This window comes from Aedes aegypti, chromosome 2, assembly GCF_002204515.2.
Source record: "Aedes aegypti strain LVP_AGWG chromosome 2, AaegL5.0 Primary Assembly, whole genome shotgun sequence".
Classification (NCBI taxonomy): Eukaryota; Metazoa; Arthropoda; class Insecta; order Diptera; family Culicidae; genus Aedes; species Aedes aegypti.
The window spans coordinates 334,981,288-335,001,081 of record NC_035108.1 but is presented as its reverse complement, the minus strand read 5'-3'; the positions used below and the strand labels follow the sequence as shown (position 1 = coordinate 335,001,081).

Below are 19,794 nucleotides of genomic sequence, written 5' to 3'. Positions count from 1 at the left end.
TTCGTCGGCGAATACCTAGCTGGTTTTCGTGAGGGCCGATCAACGACGGATCAAATGTTTACCTTGCGACAAATCCTTGATAAGTTCCGGGAATACAACTTGCAGACTCACCATCTGTTCATTGATTTCAAGGCGGTGTACTATTCACTAAAGAGAAATGAGTTATGACAGACAATGGTAGAACACGGTTTTCCGGCGAAACTGATTCGTGCAACGTTGGATGGATCGAAATCAAGTATGCGGGTTGCGGATGAGATTTCAACCTCCTTCGTAACCTTAGATGGATTGAAGCAAGGAGATGCGCTTTCGAACCTTTTGTTCAACATTGCTCTCGAAGGAGCTATAAGGAGAGCGGGTGTGCAAAGAAGCGGTACCATCGTCACCCGGTCGCATATGCTCCTGGGTTTTGCGCACGATATCGATATAATCGGAATTGATCGTCGAGCCGTAGGCATTTGTGCCTTTTAAAAGGGAGACAGCGAGGATTGGACTTACCGTCACCACCAGCAAAACATAGTACATGATCGCTGGTAGACAGCGTGGCTCCAATCGTGACGTTGGTAGTGAAGTGGTGCTGGGTGGTTAAAAATTTGAAGCAGTGGAAGAATTTGTGTATCTTGATTCTTTAGTGACGTGCAATGGTGCAATAATGAGGTTACCCGCGAGGTGAAAAGGCGTCTTGCAGCTGCGAATAGGGCTTTTTACGGGCTCCGTAACCAGCTTAAGTCCCGTAGCCTGCAGACGAAAACAAAATTCGCGCTATATAGGACACTTATCCTTCCGGTTGCTCCAGGATTCATGGCCGTATAAAGAGGTCGACCGGAAAGCGTTTGGAGTTTTTGAGCGTAAAGTGCTGCGAACAATACTCGGCGATAAACAAGAAAATGGCATCTGGCGGCGTCGCATGAATCATGAATTGTACCAAGTATATAAAGAAGTGGATATTATCAAGCTCATAAAACACGACAGGCTGCGTTGGGCTGATCACGTGGTACGAATGCCGGAAGAACGACAAGCAAAAATAATATTCAGTAGAGAACCCGGGCGAGGCCGTCGGCTTCGTGGTAGGCCGCGCACACGTTGGCTTTTTGCAATTGAAGAGGACTTAGGGGCACTTAAGGTGACACAGTTTGGAATTAACTTCAAAGGCACAAATCTCGCGAAGAAAGCATCCAACAACAGTGAACTTTTTATTTTGGCTATGTGCACAAGCAGAAAGCTTAAAATAAGAAGATCAGAAACGTTTGCCAACTATTTCTCCAATGTTGTGCCTTTGAAAACGTGAGTAGGGGCACAAGTCGGCCATTGTGACGGCCATCTTTGGATTCCGAGATGTTTCATCTTAACGTTCAGAGCGACTGGAAGCGATTGGCTCAGAACCGAGCCCAGTGGAGAAGAATTACCCGAGTCGCTCTTACTTCGGGTGACGTGAGACGACTAATGTTAACCAAACGGGAGCGAGTCGACAATTGTCACCTCATTCGATTCGTGTCACCTCACACGCCGCGCAGAATAAACCCAAGTGTATAGATTAAGGGCTGTTCATTAACCACGTGGCCTTTTTTTATTTTCAGCCCCACTCCTCCCTACTCGTGGTTATTTGCCCAAACAAAAATTTTAAAATTTTTATTGACCATGGTCATTGGCCAGATATTCAACATTTGACCTACCTGATATACTTTTTATGACCTCTCCGGTCGCTTCCATCGAAATCGTCACTGTCATCATCTTCGTCTTCGAAATCATCCTCGTCATCATCATCGTAGCTCGTCGGGTAGGGACCGCCGTCGCCGTTCGGTCCCTCATGTATACCCTCCAGGATCGCTTCCTGCATTTTTCGGAATGTTCTATTGTTGAAACTAAATCCATCCTCTGCGCTGCTGGTTTTGTTCACCCGTGCGCCTTCCTCTTCGACTTCATTCGATTCCACGTTCGGATAACTCTCCAACGTTCCGTCTATCGTTGAAGATCCAAGCGTGGTATGTGGAACTTGTTGATCTGGTACGTCTTGTGTTTGACTGACATTGGTTAGAACTCGCGATCCGATTGTGGGAGTCGCAAGCTCCACCGAGTTGATGGTCGTACCACTTGATGCCGTAGAGGCTGCTCCATCGAGTACACTCTCGTACACATCCGCATCTTTAGTGGGCGGTGGAAGCACGACAATGTCCAACGTTTCCGTGAACTGATTGTTGGCTTCGTTGGTGGAGGACGGAAGTTGATTGTCCCCTTCGACGTCCGGAACAATTTCGTTCTCGGCGTCGTCAACTGTCACTTCAACGTCCTTCTTGAAGAAATACTCGTTGCCGACCTGCTTGATGTCCTCGATTTCGTCCAGGTTGCTAGGCAGGATTTTCAGCACTCGAAAGTCCTGGGGAAGAAAGTTAGGCACGACGATTGGTACAGTATTAGTTCATCGAACTCAACGCAAAAGAATGATTATTTTAGAATGCATACGTAAGGACAACATGCTTATAAATAAAACACATTATGTACTTTGCTATGAAATATTTATTGACATTTAAACGGTTTTTATAGTGTTTACACAGAAAGTTTACCCAAGAGCCTTGATCAGTTGGCAGAGGACTCCACAGAAGGGTGCGGCGGTGGTCGGAGCGGCCGTAGTGGTCGTAGTCGTAGTCGTTGTAGTGGTAGTAGTGTTCAGAGCCGTTGCGACGGCACTGGCCACGGCCTGGACTGTAGCGTTCAAGTTGGCAGCCAAGGTGTTCAGCGTTGACAGAACTCCACTGGTCAGAGCTGCTCCGTTGGCAACGGCATTAGCCAGGGTGGCGTTCAGGGTACTGGCGATAGACTGCATGTCCGCCACGGCAGCCTTCACATCGGCCGACACCAGAGCGGTAGCGTTGGCAAGCACGTTGGTGGCAACGGTGGCCAAGGCTGCCTTAGTGTTAGCCAGAGCGGAGACTACATTGCCGAGAGTGGTGCCAGCGGCTGTTCCCAGAGTGTTTCCAACAGATGCAGCGAGGTTAGCCAGGGTGCTGAGACCGTTGTTAAGCTGGTTCTGCACGTTGTTAAGAAGAGTAGGGACCGATCCCGAGATAATGCCAGTGATACCTTGGAGAGTCGAGTTGATGGCGCTTGTAAGGTTGTTCAAGGCTGAGGCAAGGTTAGTTCCAGTGGTAGTACCAGCACTGAGAGCATTGGCCAAAGTCGTCTTGAGAGCGTCTGCCAGGTTTTTGATGTTGGTGACACCGGTTTGAACAGCTGCTTGAGCTTGAGTAGTCAAGTTTCCAAGAACGTTGCTGGTCAATGTCCCAAGAACAGATTCGGCGTTGGACAAAGCAGTGGTGGCATTCGTCAAAGCATTGTTAACAGCAGTGCCAAGGAATGAGCCTAAATTTGAGACAAGTCCAGTGATGGCTCCAACCGTGTTGTTCAGCTGAGTCTGGATGTTAGAAGCAATATTCGGAAGAACCGTACTCAATGTTCCAGTAACGTTCTGAATGGCAGACTTGATGGAATTCGTGAGGTTGTTCAGATTGTTCAGGAAGGTAGAAGTACCAGTGATTCCGGCGCTGATGGCGTTGGCAATGGTTGAGTTCAAGTTGGCAGCGAGGTTCTGGAGGCCTGTGACTGTTTTGTTCAAGGCGGTTGCTGCATCAGCAGAGATGTTTCCAGCGATGGCTACAGCAACATTGTTCAAGGCAACATGAGCGTTGACCAAGGTTGAGAAGGCGTTGTTTAGAGCGGTTCCAGTGGCATTGGCAACTCCCGTTGTGATGTTGGCGATAAGGCCTCCGACATTGCTGATAGCAGTGTTGAGAGACGTCTGCGTACCAGTAATACCAGAAGTGATGCCAGTCAGAATGCCAGTGATGATGTTCGTCGTTCCAGTGATGGCCGTGTTGATCACAGTTGCAGTACCATCCACAACGGTTCCAATAATACCGGTCAGAGAGCTGATCAGTCCTGGATGTGGAGCAGCAGTAGCAGCCTGTAGGACGGAAGATCTTGTAAAACCTAGAGATCTCTTCGAATTGATGTTGAAAACTTACCGTGAACAGGCAGAAGCACAAAGCAATGGCCAAAGCGGATTTCATCTTGGGTATCGATTGGGAATACCTCTTATGGTGGATCACTTGAAACTGATGTCTAGAACCATTTGCAGAAGTAGTATTTATACCAATGAAGTTCACAAAAATAGTATCAATCATTCCTTTATTGTTGCACAAATGTTCTCTAGAACGACCCGTTGCGAGACAGATCATCGATGACGAAGTATTACATATGCATCGAAAAGCTATCTAAGACAATGGATGCCTTTCGGAGGACTTTGCTCAATTTTGCGCACAATTGTTCGATATCGTCACAGCTCAGGCGGCGCGTGTCCATATGTACATATTGCAGTAACTTTCCAGATGAACCCGAGTTTTTGCTCTACGCCATGGAAGAAATGGAAAATTTTCGGTAAAATTAGTATTCCATGGTCAAAATACTTAACCGTATTATCAAAAATTCTATGTGATGTTCTGAGCAAGAGATGTTACACTTCCACTTTTAATGAGCACGAACCTTTGTAGATCCCGTAGATCGTACAATATTATATTCGAAGTAATATTGATAAACTGAATATCAAAAAAGCACGAACATGGTTATTCAGAATCATTCGAAATGTTGAAATAATCACAGGTGTACTCAGATTAAATGGTTTTGGTACAATTTCCATTGAGCATAGATATTGATGACATAAGCTTCCTGCGTTTTTTTATATTTTTGCATCATTATTTGAAGTCCTTGAAAATGTTTCTTTTTTATTGGGGATAAACTTGTCTACAGTAATAAAAAGTAATTGAATTCAATTCAACTCTTTGCTATTATCAGAATATATGCTGATTTTGACTATTGGTTACCTGGTTAGGGGTCATCCACTTATCAAGAGCAGATTTTGAATTTTGAGAGATTTTTTCGCTACCTGTTCGTTGATGGTGTTACCACGTGTTACATTTCTGGAAACTCCTTTTATCAGTTTTGCACAAATCGCGATATATCTGAGTGACTTTGTTGTACGAAACTTGTGCTAGGTCATAAAGCACGTGCAATAAAAATCTATAAAAAAATATAATCATTGCCGATACGATAAATGATCAGACTATCACTTATTTTAATGTAAAAAAGAAGCTCTCTAAAAATTCATAAATAGCTGGTGAAATATGGTAAGCAAATATATTCGATCAGAAAGCATATATTCGCTGAAATTCTGGGATAGCCTTTAAATCAAACCCATATATATTAAAAAAAGTTTGTTCTATCCAAATTCGAGTCCAACGTCTGTTTACGGCTTACAAGAATAGCTTTGTGATTAGCCCTTCACATGTACAATAGACCTGGTCACTTTTTCTAAGGTACCCTTGCCACATCAAATTTCGAACTTATTTGGCAAAACAATTTATATGTCCAAAAATGAGGCAATTTGTTAAAGTTTTAGAGTTGTTTCTGAAATCCAAAAATATTTTTGAAAATGATTCGAAAATACCACTAGCCTTTTCCTAATACAATCGTCTATTATTTTGCGAAAGACACTAAGGTGTTTTGACCGCTTCTTTATTATGCTTTTAACGTAATTAGTCAAACAATCTCGAAAAAAGCAATAAATTTTTACAGTTTGCCATATAAATTACGATAAAAATCTAATTATATTTTGTATCCAATTCAACTATCTATTTCATCCGAGTTTTACGAACATATCGTTCATACATCATTTTCATGTGGGAATAAATTTTCACTGCGAAATAATTGAAAGTGTATAATTCTATACCCTAAAATCTCATAGGGAATGCACTCTATGAAAACCAAAGTTAGGGTAAAATGGTCCAAAATGCTACTTTAAGGATTGATGTAGTTGGTTTTTGTAATAAGATCCACATTTAAAGGCCATTCAAAGTCTCAACAGTCACTTTAAAATATTTGCTAGCTATCACAATGAAAACATTTCCCAAATTTGAGTTTTTCTTGCGGTTTTAAATCGTGTTTAAAAGTTATTTTTTGTATGGTATTTAGTTGGAGCTGCCTGACAGCTTAACTTGTCAAGGCTGAACCCTTGGTCTGGCTTTTACCAAGTTTCCCCTCTACCAGGACCAATACTCAGACGGACTAGGCAATGGCGCCCACATGAACACTGCTTTTTATTAGTATTATGACGTGGTAGTTTTTGAATACTACCCATATTCCCTTGCTTCTGAGAAAAGGAAGTATTGTGAAAATCAGCAGCTTCATCAGAATTTGTTTGAAACAGTAGTGTCATTACTAATACTGTCTAGTCGAAATGGTTTAGAATAATTTGTCATACAAGTGCTATTCTGATTACTCCTGTCTTTTACGTAAGATTAGAGTCTTAAATGTCAATTGTCGTCAAGTCTTAACAAAATTAGGCTGTTTAGTAATAGTTCTAGTTAATTTCGTTTTTTGTTGTTAAAAGTATTTATTGGTCATTACGTTCATATATCCCTTAAGAAAAAAGTCGCTTTCCTTGTCTGTTCAACAATTTTTCGAAACTAGCAAGTGGGGATTTTTTTTTATTACCGTACGGGTTTGGGCTGAAGGGTCTCAGATTTTCATGAAACTTTTTCCACAGGCAGGGCTCATGGATATATGAATAAAAAAAATTGAGTAAAATTCAGGGTCGCCTATTTTTCCGGAAAACTCAGGTGGAATTTTTTTGTTTTCCCTTGACACTACTTACTTTGAAAAATCATAACTCAAGAACGAAGCATCGTAGAAACAAAGTTTTTATATGAAAATTTTAGCAAATTTTCTCAAAAATCCAAAAAAAATATGAACTGGAAAAAGTTTTCCACAAAATTTTCCACCGTTGGGGAAATTCATAAAGAAAAGCTGGAAAATCTATGCCCGAACTCGCGGAAATTTTTTAATAAAATATTTTTAAGAAAGAAACTTTATAAACATCAATTCTGGTAACTTTTAGGATGTACTTTTCTTTAGTTCCTGATCTATTATCAATTTTGTAAAAAATGCAAAGATTTGCCATACATGCCTTTTCGTTTAAAAATCATGACTCAAGACTCATCATGACTGTCGAACTGGATTCAAATTATCTCAAAAATATGAAATTTTTGAAATGGAATCAGTTTCCCAAGACATTTTTCACTGTTTATGAAAACAAATAATGAAAACTCGATTAGCTATTCCAGCTTTCAAACAAAGTATATTTGAAAAGAGCGATCAATAAGATCCAATCCTACAATATTTTTCAATACGCTCATTTTTCGTTCCTAAAACATGATCAAATATTGCTAGGATGAGCTGTTTGAACCATATATTTACAAATTTATAAGTTCATAAACAAAATTTCTTAAGAACGAAACTACATAGAAACAAAGTTTTCTTCAATCAGAATGTAGGCAATTTTTTCTTGTTAGGTAACTACAAAATTGACAGTTAAATAAATGGGTAGACAATATGACAAATAGGTATTTACCAATTCAAGTTTAAAGCGTTGAAATGGCTTGAGAATCATAAGTTTACCAAAAACTAACAAAGAGCAGTGAGAAAGTGCAAGTGTTGTCTATCAGCTGTATATTCCTCGTTATTAATTTTTGGAAAGTGAAAAAAGTTTTCCCGAAGCTGTTGAAATGGACAATGTTCAATATTACGAATACAATTCTTTATGCTGTAACCCCTTCGGACTGGACAGCCACAAATCAGTAAGGACAAATCTACGATCGATCAGCCAAGGCCTCATCAGTAAGCTTCATTCGAATGGAGTTCGGTGGATTACGGAAAAGATGAAAATTTGCGTGAAGTGCTCCATTACCGGTGACCAGAAGGCTCTCGTAACGGATCTTCCAGAAGCAATGGCGTTTGAGGAACAAGTTTCACCACTATCTTCGTTGGCGTCGCCAAAGGAAACTTCTTCCTCGGGTGAGTCAGTTGGTTCTATAAATAATCTACAAAAAATACAAGAGCTTGCTAAATTCTTGGAAATTTCTTTTCAAGTAAAATCTTTACGTTTGGATGCTTCTAGTAGTAAGTATCGCAATGCTTCTATGGACGAAATGTTGAATCAAATTTTGAGTAAAATAAAGACTTGGTTTCCGCCTAATATTGTCGATGTTACAGAGGATTTTAATTCCGTTTTATTAAATTTGAACTCAGCTGTTACAAAAGCCGAACCTGACAAGCAAATTGAACTTCTAAAATTACTTCCTAGGAATTGGTCATATGCCAAAGTTAAAGCTCAAAAAAATTACAATTTAGGGATTCAATCACTTTCAAAAGTAGGACGACCCTCGCATGGATCAGATGTCCAAGACATAGTTTCAAATTTTTACCTAAGGGATGATATCAGTCGGCCATTTCCTGGCTTGAAAGATACCATATCTATTAAGTTACCCAATGGAGTGCGCCAAAATGTTCAAAAACGTCTTTTGCTTGACCCTTTGGATACTTTATATAAACAATATTTGGAAACCTGTAAGAGTGAACAGGAATCTGTCTCATTCACATCGTTCTGGAAACTTAAACCAAAACAATGTGTTTATACAAAGGATTCATCGGCCATGAATGTTTGTGTTTGCATGATACATGAGAATATGAAATTCATGGTTGATGCATTGAAAAAAAAAACTAATTGCTTTGAAGCTCATAATACAGAAAAAAACTTAACACCTTTTTGACTAGTCAAATGATATGTCCAGATAGTACAGATGATTGTTACTTGAGGTCCTGTGAGGATTGTAAATTAAAGAAATTAGATTTTGTTGCCAATCGCTTAGATGAAAACAACGTTGAAGAAGTTAAGTATTGTTTTTGGATTATTTCTCCTCGTTGTGAAATTATCAACAAAGAGGAAAATGTAAATGATTTTATAGAAAACTTGAAAACTCTCACAGAGAAGTTTCTTGTGCATCAATTCAAAGTAGATAAACAAAATAAATTTATAAGAGATTAAAAGGAATCACTAGTTGAAAACAAAGAAATAATGTGCCAGATGGATTTCGCGGAAAATTATTCGTGCGTGATACAAGATTCCATTCAAAGCCATTACTTTGTACGACCTCAAGTAACAATACATCCATTTGTAATTTATTACAAAGACAAATCTTCGATCAAAGTCTTAAATTTTGTTGTAATTGCTGACATAAAAAAAAACATAACACGACATCAGTTTATGCTTTTCAAACAAAACTAATTTCAAGATTGAAAAATAAATTTACTGAGCTTGAAAAAATCATTTACCTTTCTGATGGTTGCGGAGAGCAGTGCAAAAATAAATTAAATTTCAAAAATGTATGTAACCATGAAAATGATTTTAAAATCAGAGCAGAATGGCACTTTTTCCCAACCTCACATGGAAAAGGTCCATGTGATGGTATCGGTGGCAATATTAAGCCAATGGCTAGAGATGCTAGTATTAGAAAGTCAGCGGAAATTAATAACGCCAAACAATTTTTTGACTGGGCTGTGTCGCAAAAGGTGAAAGACCAATTTAAAAAAGATTGGGAATTCATCTATGCAACTGAAAATGACTATTCAGAGGCTGAAAAATTACTTCAGGAGAGATTTTCTAACCTTGTTCCAATTCCTGGAACAAAAAATATCATTCATTTATTCCAAAAGACGAACGAAGCATTTTTGCGAGTGAATTCTCAGATGCACATGAAAACCAAGAAAATACAGCATGCTTTGTTCTTAATACTACAAAGAAACGAAAATCTTCTGGTGGTAACAACCAAAGGCAATCTTCCCGGTTGAAAAAATAGATAGTTTTAAGATAAAATGTAAGTTATGTACCGAATAATTGAATAAATAAAATTAAAGAAAAATATAAAAAGAATCTTATTTGTTCCATAGAAAAGAAAGAATCCCTTGGAATGGAAAATAAACAGTTTTTTCAGCTTTACTTAACGGTGTAATGTTTCATGAAAAATATAATCCAATCCGACTTATACTTCATTAAAACCAATCCCATATCGTTTCTTTCAGATCTTTTAGAAAATTTGCAATTGCTTTGATAAAAAAACCTTGTTTTTCTGATGCTTCGATTGAAATATGGGGTTTCAAAGAAAAGGCTAATATGGTCATTTTTCACAAAATTGACCATAACTCAGGAACAAAAAAAAAGTACATCCTAAAAGTTACTAGAATTGAAGTTTATAAAGTTTCCTTCTCAAAAATATTTTAATAAAAAATTTCCGCGAGTTCGGGCATAGATTTTCCAGCTTTTCTTTATGAATTTCCCTAACGGTGGAAAATTTTGTGGAAAACTTTTTCCAGTTCATATTTTTTTTTTGGATTTCTGAGAAAATTTGCTTAAATTTTCATATATAGAAACAAAGTTTTTCTACAATGTTTCGTTCTTGAGTTATGATTTTTCAAAGAAAAGTCTTATATGGCACATCTGGACATTCACATAATTGGCCATAACTCAAAAACGAAACAAAAGTGCATTCCAAAAATTTCAGTGATTAAAGCTTATAAAATTACCTTCTCGAAAATATTTTTTTGAAAATTTTCCACGAATTCGGGCATAGTTTTTCCGGCTTTTTTTTACGAATTTTCCCAACGGTGGAAAATTTTGTGGAAAACTTTTTCCAGTTCATATTTTTTTTTTGGATTTTTGAGAAAATTTGCTTAAATTTTCATATAAAAACTTTGTTTCTACGATGCTTTGTTCTTGAGTTATGATTTTTCAAAGTAAGTAGTGTCAAGGGAAAACAAAAAAAATCCACCTGAGTTTTCCGAAAAAATAGGCGACCCTGAATTTTTCTCAATTTTTTTTTATTCATATATCCATGAGCCCTGCCTGTGGAAAAAGTTTCATGAAAATCTGAGACCCTTCGGCCCAATTTGTACGATAATAAAAAAAAATTCCCAGATAGTAGAGGGTCCAGAAATGCCCTTTTACCCTTGTAGGTAGACAAATTTTTGCCGGTTTTGGTTCCCCGGGGCACCTCAAATTTCATTAAATGTGAAAAATTTGTTTTTAAATATCTAAACCAAGCTTATGTGAACACATTTTCGGACCGATAATGAAAAGTTCGAGAAGGTTTAGTGTCCTTCAAGACTGTAGCCGGTTCTTCGGGGATTAAGTACGGGTAGCCACATCCTTGCTAAGCGTGGGGCACTTAACAACCCTCCCTCGCATCAATGAGAACGTGTCTACGTCTAACCACTTAATTTGAGAGCTGCATCGATCTAAACAATTTTCAAATTCCCCCATTTCCTCACATTGTTTCAGTCATTTTTACAACCATTCTTTCCGCTTCTGGAATTTGGTATAAGTTCCAGATCTTCAATCTAAAATTAAAAGAAGTGGTTAAATGGGAAATTAACATGAAAACAGTGCGTGTTTTTGCTGTAGCCCACTTCAGTTTTTCCTAAGACAAGACGTGACAGGTCAAAGTACAAAAACGAAACCAATTGCCTGTCAAAAAAGACCACTTCTTATTGGTCGTTTTGGCAAAGGCCTACTTTCACATCGTTGAGTTGGGTTGCCACAGGGCACTTTGTTGCTAGCCCGGCCGTGTTGCTAGATCTTAAATTGAAGTGTTCATCAAAAATTTGAAAATTTTTCATGAAATCCTTTTGTTTCAAATCTATTTATATTCGATGTTAAGTTTACCGCATGTGCTTTTATTATATTAAAATACATAAAAAAAAAACTTAATTGAAAGCAATATAATGGAAATTGTGTTAATTTTCTCTAAAAATATTGTCCGTTTCGGATATAAACCTGAGTTTTTAAAAAAGAAAGTACCCTCTATTGCATTAAATTAATGAAGCGTGCAAGAAACAATTAAATCACAGACAAACAGACGTAACACTCACGAGGGCATGTACGACCAATTCTAAAATTAGTGTGTTTGGCCGACAGGCCAACAGATGGCGGTAGTGTGTAAACGTCAAACGCGAACAAAAACGATGCGAGCGCTGCAGGTGGCGAATTGGCCACCTACCATATTTTTGAATCGAACGTTAAAGAGGTGGTCGATGGACAATGATGAGAGTGTAACGTCTGTTTGTCTGTGATTAAATTATGAGCCTTGATATTTGAATATGTTCACAAGATTTGTTTAAAAATAATACTGGTAGCACTGGCTTTCGTATCGTCAAGGTTATCGACTGAAAAACAACTGGGCAGTCTTAGTTGAGCTGTCACGTCCTGTCCTAGAGTTTTTCCATCAGATGACAGAACGCACACAAGTAAAAATTATCAATGATTGCTGAGAATGAAATTTCAGTTCATTGTAATTTTTATAGCAACCCATAATGGAAAATAGTGCCACTCCAGTGTGCCGAGATGTGCCTAAGCTGTGCTAGGCACACTGTGTAGAGTGACCACCCCCTTGAGCAGACCGATTTTGACCTAGCACATTGGGATCCGTAATTTAATCTTGTTGGTAGCTTTGAAGTGAACTTCATGCCGAAAGTGCAAAATGTTTATTGTAAATCCAAAGTTTAGGGTCCAAACGAAGGCTCATGTGGCATGTAGCAAAGTGGAGCCATATACGTATGTGAATGAATATGGTTAGAAAGAACGTACAGGCGCTTGAATGCAAAGTCGTGGAAAAAGCTGTACGTAAGGTGAAGAAGAAATGGGAGGTAAAATAAGAGATATGAAATACAGTCAACTCTTCCTTACTAAATATTTCGTATCTCGATATCGAGTTAGAGAACCATAGTAAAATTTGGTTTTCAAGGCTATCTCGATGTTCCCTTGGATTGCATTTGCACAGGTTTTATGCTCTACAACTCGATACCTCCCTAACTCAACAATTCCTTCAATATGGAGTAAAGGAGAGTAGACTTTATAAAATGTATCGCCAGTTTCATGAATTGCCTCTATGGATTTCGCATTTTTTGTTGCTATGCATTCGTTACTCTATAATATGGTTCAATTTTGACGGCTGTTTGACCATGGTAATATTTTTGAAACCTCGAACCCACCTCCCCCCATTGGCGTAGCTAGGATTTTTTGCTGGAGGGGGCCCAGGGGGGTCCTGGCAAATATAAGTTTTATAGAAGTTATGTCAGTCGCAATAACAAGATTTTCACAAATTCCGTAGTTTTAACAAATTTGTATTGATTTTATTTATTTGTTGTTTGGTCTCATTTCGCGGCGTATCAATGATATTTGTAAATTTATATTTTCGCTACGGAAAAGATTCATTCTTTTTGTAATTCAGTGAAAAATTATTCAAGAATTCTTGCAAAAAAAAAACTCTCAAGGAATGTCCAACATTTTTTTTTCTGGTAATCAACCATGTGGCTTGAACTTCAAACTTTGAAGAGATTCCTTTTAGAACTAGTACGGGAATTTCTTCATGAATTGTTTTCGTACTTTTCAGTGATTTTTTCAAGGACTCCTTTTCACTGAGTTCGTCCTGGGATTCTCACAGAAAATCATTCCCAGACTTTTTGATCTCACCATAAAATTTCTCGAAAACTCGAATTGTTTAAAAATTCTCAAAGAATTCCACCAGAGAATGCTTTAGAAATTCTTTTGATCATTTCTCCTGGAAGGCCCTGTACGTAATTATTAAATATAAATTGCAATTGTTAGTTTAAAGTATCCTCCAGTTGTTTATAAATAATTTGTTTAAAATGTTCAGAAATGACTGAGCGTTTCTCCAAAAATTGGTACTAAAAATTCAAAGAGTCTCACCAAATATGTCTTCAAGATCACCAAGCAAGGATTTAATTCACGAATTCTTCAGAGAGTTCACCAACAGCTAAAGCAAAAAAATCGAAGCAAAATAATTATTCAGACTTTCTGCAAAAAAAAAAAGATTCTTCCAGGTGTTGCTCTAGGACTTCCTTGTAATATTCCACAAAAACATTATGAGCAATTAAGAAGAGTTCTATTGGGAAAATGTTATTCATGATTTCTCAAAGAAGTTTTCCGTAGATCTATCTGCATTTTTTCACAAATAATTATTTTTTTAGATTTCTCTAAAGACATCCACAGCAACATCCAAATGCCTTCAAAACTATCACGAAAATTTTTTTTCTAGCGGAATACGTTCAACTGTTCTTTCAAAAACTCTTCCGCAAAAAAATTAAAGTTTTCCGGAGTAATTTGTTAAAGGATTTCTTAGAGAACCGTATTATGGTTTTCCTAGTATCTTCCCGAAAAAATTACCAAAAATTAATCTCAGTACTTTCCAGAGATTTTTTTTCTTTAAACAGCTCTAACGATTAATTTGGGAATTTATTGAAGAAATTTTTCATCAGATTTGGGCCCCCCCGGCCCCCCCCTGTTCCTACACCAATGCCTCCCCCCCTCCCGCATAACCTCGTACGTGGTTAAATTTGGAAAAACAAACATTGCTGACTGTATTATATTATATACTCAATTTTCAATTGGTTCTAGTTTCAAGAAAAATCGTTAACATCAACACAACTTTACATCGCACAAAAATACAAGCAAAAGAAGAAAAGTAATTTAGACAAGAAATCGTAGAACCCGGAACATTGTAACTAATGGGGCAGCCCCCTATCCGGCATCAATGAGACTCCCTTCTACACTGCCTCAGGGTCGGCATATACGCGTGATTAACCGCGACCAAGAAAACACTTGAATACAGATTAACACCACTGAAACCCACTTTATTTACGGTTGTTTGCACACAGGTACCTTTTATTCTTTCCTCCCACTTTCTTACAGCCTATCTCCTACCTTCCACTCTCTTTCTTCTTCTTTCTTCTGGTGTCGGGGCCCCTTCTTCGTTCCGCTAGCACACCTTGCTTCGTCGCCGCCGGTTCGCTCCTCTCCTCGGTTGGACTGTGACCGCGACTTCTCTCCGTGCTTCCTTCCTACAGTCTTCACCTTCCTAGACCTTGGCTTGCTGATGCTGCGTCGCTGTTGGCAAAATGGCGTTTCCAGACGCGGCCTCAAGCACAAGGCACGCGTTTGCAGTCTCGGGGGTAACGAAGAGCACTGCAGCGTATTTCGAGGCGGTAGGACCACTCAAGATCATCGATTCTACTACGCGCACTCCAAGGCCCACGCTCTACGCCAAGACAACGGCCAAGGTCACTCCAAGAGCGGCACTAAATGTAACACCAAGGGTTAAACCAAGGGTCCTGCGGGTGTTTGGAGAACGAATGGGGGGGTGTTATAATTATGGGTGCGAACTGGTTCTGGTCGAGGGTCTATTACCTGGATGATCAGTAATTGTTATATTCACCACTGTCTAACTCCTTAAACTTCCTTCTCAGGTTGGATTCGAACTTTCTAAAACTTTTTCCACAGGCGTCTATCTCGCTTATCTTATGGCTCGATAATGATCCAGCGCAATGGTGGATATCCTCTTCAGAGCCCTCGACCTAGAGTTTCCCACAGTTTCCTAAATTCGCCCCATCATGGCTCCTTCTACACCACCCCCAATGGCCGCCCATTCTGCTCGTCCAGCGATGCCTGGTGGTGAGTAGCGGAACTTGTTTTGATGTGGCTCCATGCTGTCCAGTGGGCGATGGGTGGTGACGCTAGCATATATTCAAACACTTTCTTGGTTTTTTTTTAAACATCACAATACTATACGGAACCCACTACATCGCGAAAATCTCAAAAATCTCGGACAGACAGACACACCACTGGTTACAACATCTACGGTCTTTTTTTTTTTTTTTTTTTTTTTTTTTTTTTTTCATGCATCTCTAGGAGTTAAAAAATCTTCTCAAGACTGGCCTGTATTTGTTCATGCTCATGCCACAGTGTATGGTTTGGCACTGTGTGGGATTCGCAATGGGGCGCCTACCCACTAAAAAACAGTCTCCTAGGTACACCGTCACCGTAAAGAATTCTTCTCCGGCACCACCTTGCGGTATTACTTCATCTAACATCTACGGTCTATGATGGCCAGTTTGTATGACTTAGCGAATTATTTGAATTTATTCTACGAGTGGCGTAAGGTGAGAATAGTCGGTGTCGTATAGCGAGGTGACAATTGTCGACTCGAGTGAAGTGACTCTCTATTTGATTTACGCGGCGAGTCATTTCACTCGAGTCAACGATTGTCACCTCGCTATACGACACCGACAATTCTCACCTCACGTCGTAGAATAAATCCAATTGAAACACTATAAAATTTGCCTTCAAATGCTTGCGGATACATTCAATTTCTTCCTTTTTCAAAAAGATAAAAACTTTTGAATTTAGGCAATGTTTTGCCTATCAATCATGTTGTCTATCCGAGTTAGTTGGCGTAACATTGTGGCGCAGGTCATGTCTTGAAGGACGTAGGGCCAGCAAAAGTAAAGTAAGTAAGAGCCGCAGTGTTATAAATGCGGATTCACTCGAAAAAGCATTATATTGGATTTAGTTGAATCATCTTGAAAAGATTAAAGACAGACAGACACCGACACGTTAATACTTCCAGTGGACGTTATGTCCTTTGAAGGAAGCACCACACTAGACAACGGACTAGCATGCAACGCCCAGTGGCACATTCGAAATACTTTCCTGACGAAAAGTTTTTCGGACTGCAGTGGGAATCGAACCCACACTCCTTGAATCGATGCGGCTAAATGCTTGGTAACACTAACCGCACGGCCACGAAGCCCACAGATTCCGAACAGATAAAAGTTTTTTTTTTCTAAATTACCCCACTGCGTGGCGCTAGTGAGCTAAGAGAGAACCTTTGAATTTTGCACTTGGCCAGGAGAACATTGGCATACGGAAAGTGAACAGTTTGGTTCAAAGTACCGCCTGCATTTTGAACTGAAAGCATTCTAATTTTGCACGTGAACGCAGAAAACATTGAACTCTTGTGCAAGATTCTGACGCTGCTCTCGGACGTTCACTTCAATATGCATAGTGAAGCACAAAACTTAAAAACGCTACTCCAAACTAGGTTTAATTCATATCACGCACAATGTATGGAACCTCTAATGTTCCTTGACATCTTTCGTAAACATTTCTGCTTGGAAAAATGTTTTAACTTCTGCCATGAAAACAATTTTATTTTCGCGTTGAGTTTTCAGCTCTTTTGGGTTCGAATTTTTGAACTGATCAATGTTCAAGCCTACTTGATTGACTGTTTAACGATAAACTTGCGACGATCGACGCGCCACCATATTTCATAAAACGGAGGTTATTAGAACTAACTAGGAGGTGATGTTTTGGAGGTTATTTGGAAATTTGGAGGTTAAAATCACCTCCAAACACTAGCGATTTTGCGGTGGGATGTTGACGTTTGATCACGAATACCTCGTTCAAAAATTTAAACTGGAACGCAAACTGAACGCGTTCAATCGCCTACTAGGGTGTGAATTTGATCGTTTTTTATTAAAACATTAGAATCACGCTAGGACAGGACGTGACAGCTCAACTAAGACTGCCCCGTTGTCAGTCGATAACCTTGACGATACAAAAGCCAGTGCTACCAGTATCCTTTTAAAGCAAATCTTGTGAACAAATTTAAACATCAAGGCTCATAATTCGGTTCTTTCTTGCATGCTATATTCGTTTCATGCAACAGAAGACGCTAGCTATTTTGAAAAGCAGATTTATATGCGAAACCAACGATATATTTAAAGAAAATTGACACAAATTCCATAATATTGTTTTTGATTGAGTATTTTTATTCGATTTAGCAATGCAGGAGCTCATGCGGTAAACTAACCAACGATTATAAATAGATTCAAAACTAAAAGATGTCATGAAAAATTTTCAAACTTTTGGTGAAAACTTTAATTAATGAACTAGCAACACGGCCGGGCCAGCAACAAAATGCCCTATTGCTCAAAGATGTGAAAGTAAGCCTTTGCTAAAACAACCAATGGGAGGCGGTCTTTTTTGACAGGCAATTGGTTTCATTTTTGTACTTTGACCTGGCACGTCTTGTCTTAGGGGTCACGGTGTACTATATCCAGCTTTTTACGAGCGCTAATGGCTGCCGTGAGCAGATTCGCTTTCTGGTAGGGGTCAAACGATGTGACGTTTGGCTTGGGTCCGTTCAATAAGCCATTTTACGAGACAGTCGGCTGACGTTTTCTGGCGGGCCGCTCATTGTTATTGTTTTAAAAAACTAGCATGATATGTGAATGGCGCTGGTAAAGTTTTTGTTGGTGATGACATTTTCGTTCTCCTTCTGGCTATTTTTCTACGTGGTTACATGGCTGATATTACCAGTAAATAAATAAATTCATCCCTGCCTGCTGATTTTAATTTTACTGCACGGAGAAATATTTTTACGTATTTTTTAAGTTTACTTTACCCAAAATTAAGTATATCGATTATACTTTCAACACAAAATATCTCGGTTTTCTCTTTCTCCCACACGAATGTTGTCAAAAATAGAGAGAGAGCTGCATCTACCCAATGGGGGTACTTTGGCCCAATAAGCCAAATTTGGGTAAATGCAACTTTTCTTATGTTTGGGTCAAAAGAACTCAATTTTGCGTTAAACCCAAAATTGAGTATATTTTTCTAATGGAATTAAAGCCAAACTACCTAGTGGGGACCTTGGAAATTTAGCCAAAATAGAGTTATTGGGCTCAACTACGGAATTGAGATGAAACAACCCAAAATTGAGTTGAATTCCGTCTCCGTGTGGGGAAGATTAAAAAGCTCGTTGCACGCCATTAATGAATGAGCGCCTCCCAAATGTGGCGCTAGAAAAAACGTAAATAAATGGGCCCGCCAGCAAGTTTCAAAGCTGGTAAACAAACAAAAAACATGATTCGAAACGTCTCATAAAATGGCTTATATAAAACGACCCAAGCCAAACGTCAAATCGACTGTTCCCTACCAGAAAGCGAGTCTAATTGCGGAGGCCATTAGCGCTTTTAAAAAGCTGGATTGAGAAGGTGATATTGCTGTTTGCATTTGAGATGCATATATTGACTAAACGTCCTCCAAATGCGGTAACACAAAACAATCAAAGGAAACCTAGCAACAATTATACAAATCACCGCCGCCCTAGCAAGAAAAATCTATCTATGACAGCGCACCAAACGCGGGAAGATTTTCAACAAGGAAGGCGAAGTCAAAAATTGATTTTCTTTGCTAGGTTGACGGTGATACGGATCATGATTGCTAAGTATCCCTTGGTTACTTTGTGTTACCGCATTTGAAGCCCAGTTGGACTGGATTTGCATATCAAACGCGAACAGCAATATATGGTACGATAGGAGTGACGTCACATGTTTACAGCCAAATTTGATGTTTACACCAGTAAAGAGCCTGCCTTGTTAATTTTTAAGCCGTGATTAGGATTATAATGAGATAGAAATTTTTCGGAATATTATCGAAACCTGGTGAGCAATTATTAAATTCGAAACAATATCTAAAAATACAAGAGTTTTTTAGAACCTGTGAAAATGTGGTGCAAAAATATCGTAAAACAAAAAAAGACATCTCGAATTGTAATTATTCAGGTGTGATACATAATCTAGTGATAGAGCTTTTATTCATTTCATTTTCAAGTGATTCAGTCCAAATTAACTTTAGCTTCACATGGTTTAGGTATTATTCTAATCTTTAGTTTATTCAAGACCTATTCACTTTATATTCAAGTGATTCAGGATTGATGCACCTCAAATTGATTCAGATTCGAATCTCTTCATATTCATGTGATAATGTTCTAATTCACTTCGTATTTACATGATTCAGATGTGATTCAATTTAAATTTATTTAATTCAGGCGGGCTTTTTTCATGTACAAATGACTCAGGTCTTATTTATTTCATATTAAAGTAATTCAAGTCTGGATCTCCTCTTATTCGAATAATTCAGTCCAAACCCATTTCATATTCAAGTAATTCAGGCTTTATTCCGTTTTAGTCAACTACATCGTGGTTAGCATCTTG

At 38.7% G+C, this 19,794-nt stretch overlaps 2 protein-coding genes across 3 annotated transcripts in view; both read right to left on the bottom strand.

Moving 5' to 3' along the window:
• The window catches only part of LOC5575982, a 526,418-nt gene that overhangs the window by 119,093 nt on the left and 387,531 nt on the right, over positions 1–19,794 (bottom strand). For both annotated transcript variants that reach the window (XM_021846000.1, XM_021846001.1), the window contains exon 6: positions 1,671–2,371. In XM_021846000.1, coding sequence (XP_021701692.1) covers positions 1,671–2,371 — 701 coding nt within the window. The remainder of the gene's footprint in view (positions 1–1,670; positions 2,372–19,794) is intronic.
• LOC5567296 (S-layer protein) lies at positions 2,494–4,113 on the bottom strand. Its single transcript, XM_021846003.1, has 2 exons — positions 4,017–4,113; positions 2,494–3,955 (listed from the first exon to the last, which is right to left on the bottom strand). Exons 1-2 carry the CDS (start codon positions 4,059–4,061, stop codon positions 2,555–2,557), a joined length of 1,446 nt encoding a protein of 481 aa, XP_021701695.1. The 5' UTR covers positions 4,062–4,113; the 3' UTR covers positions 2,494–2,554.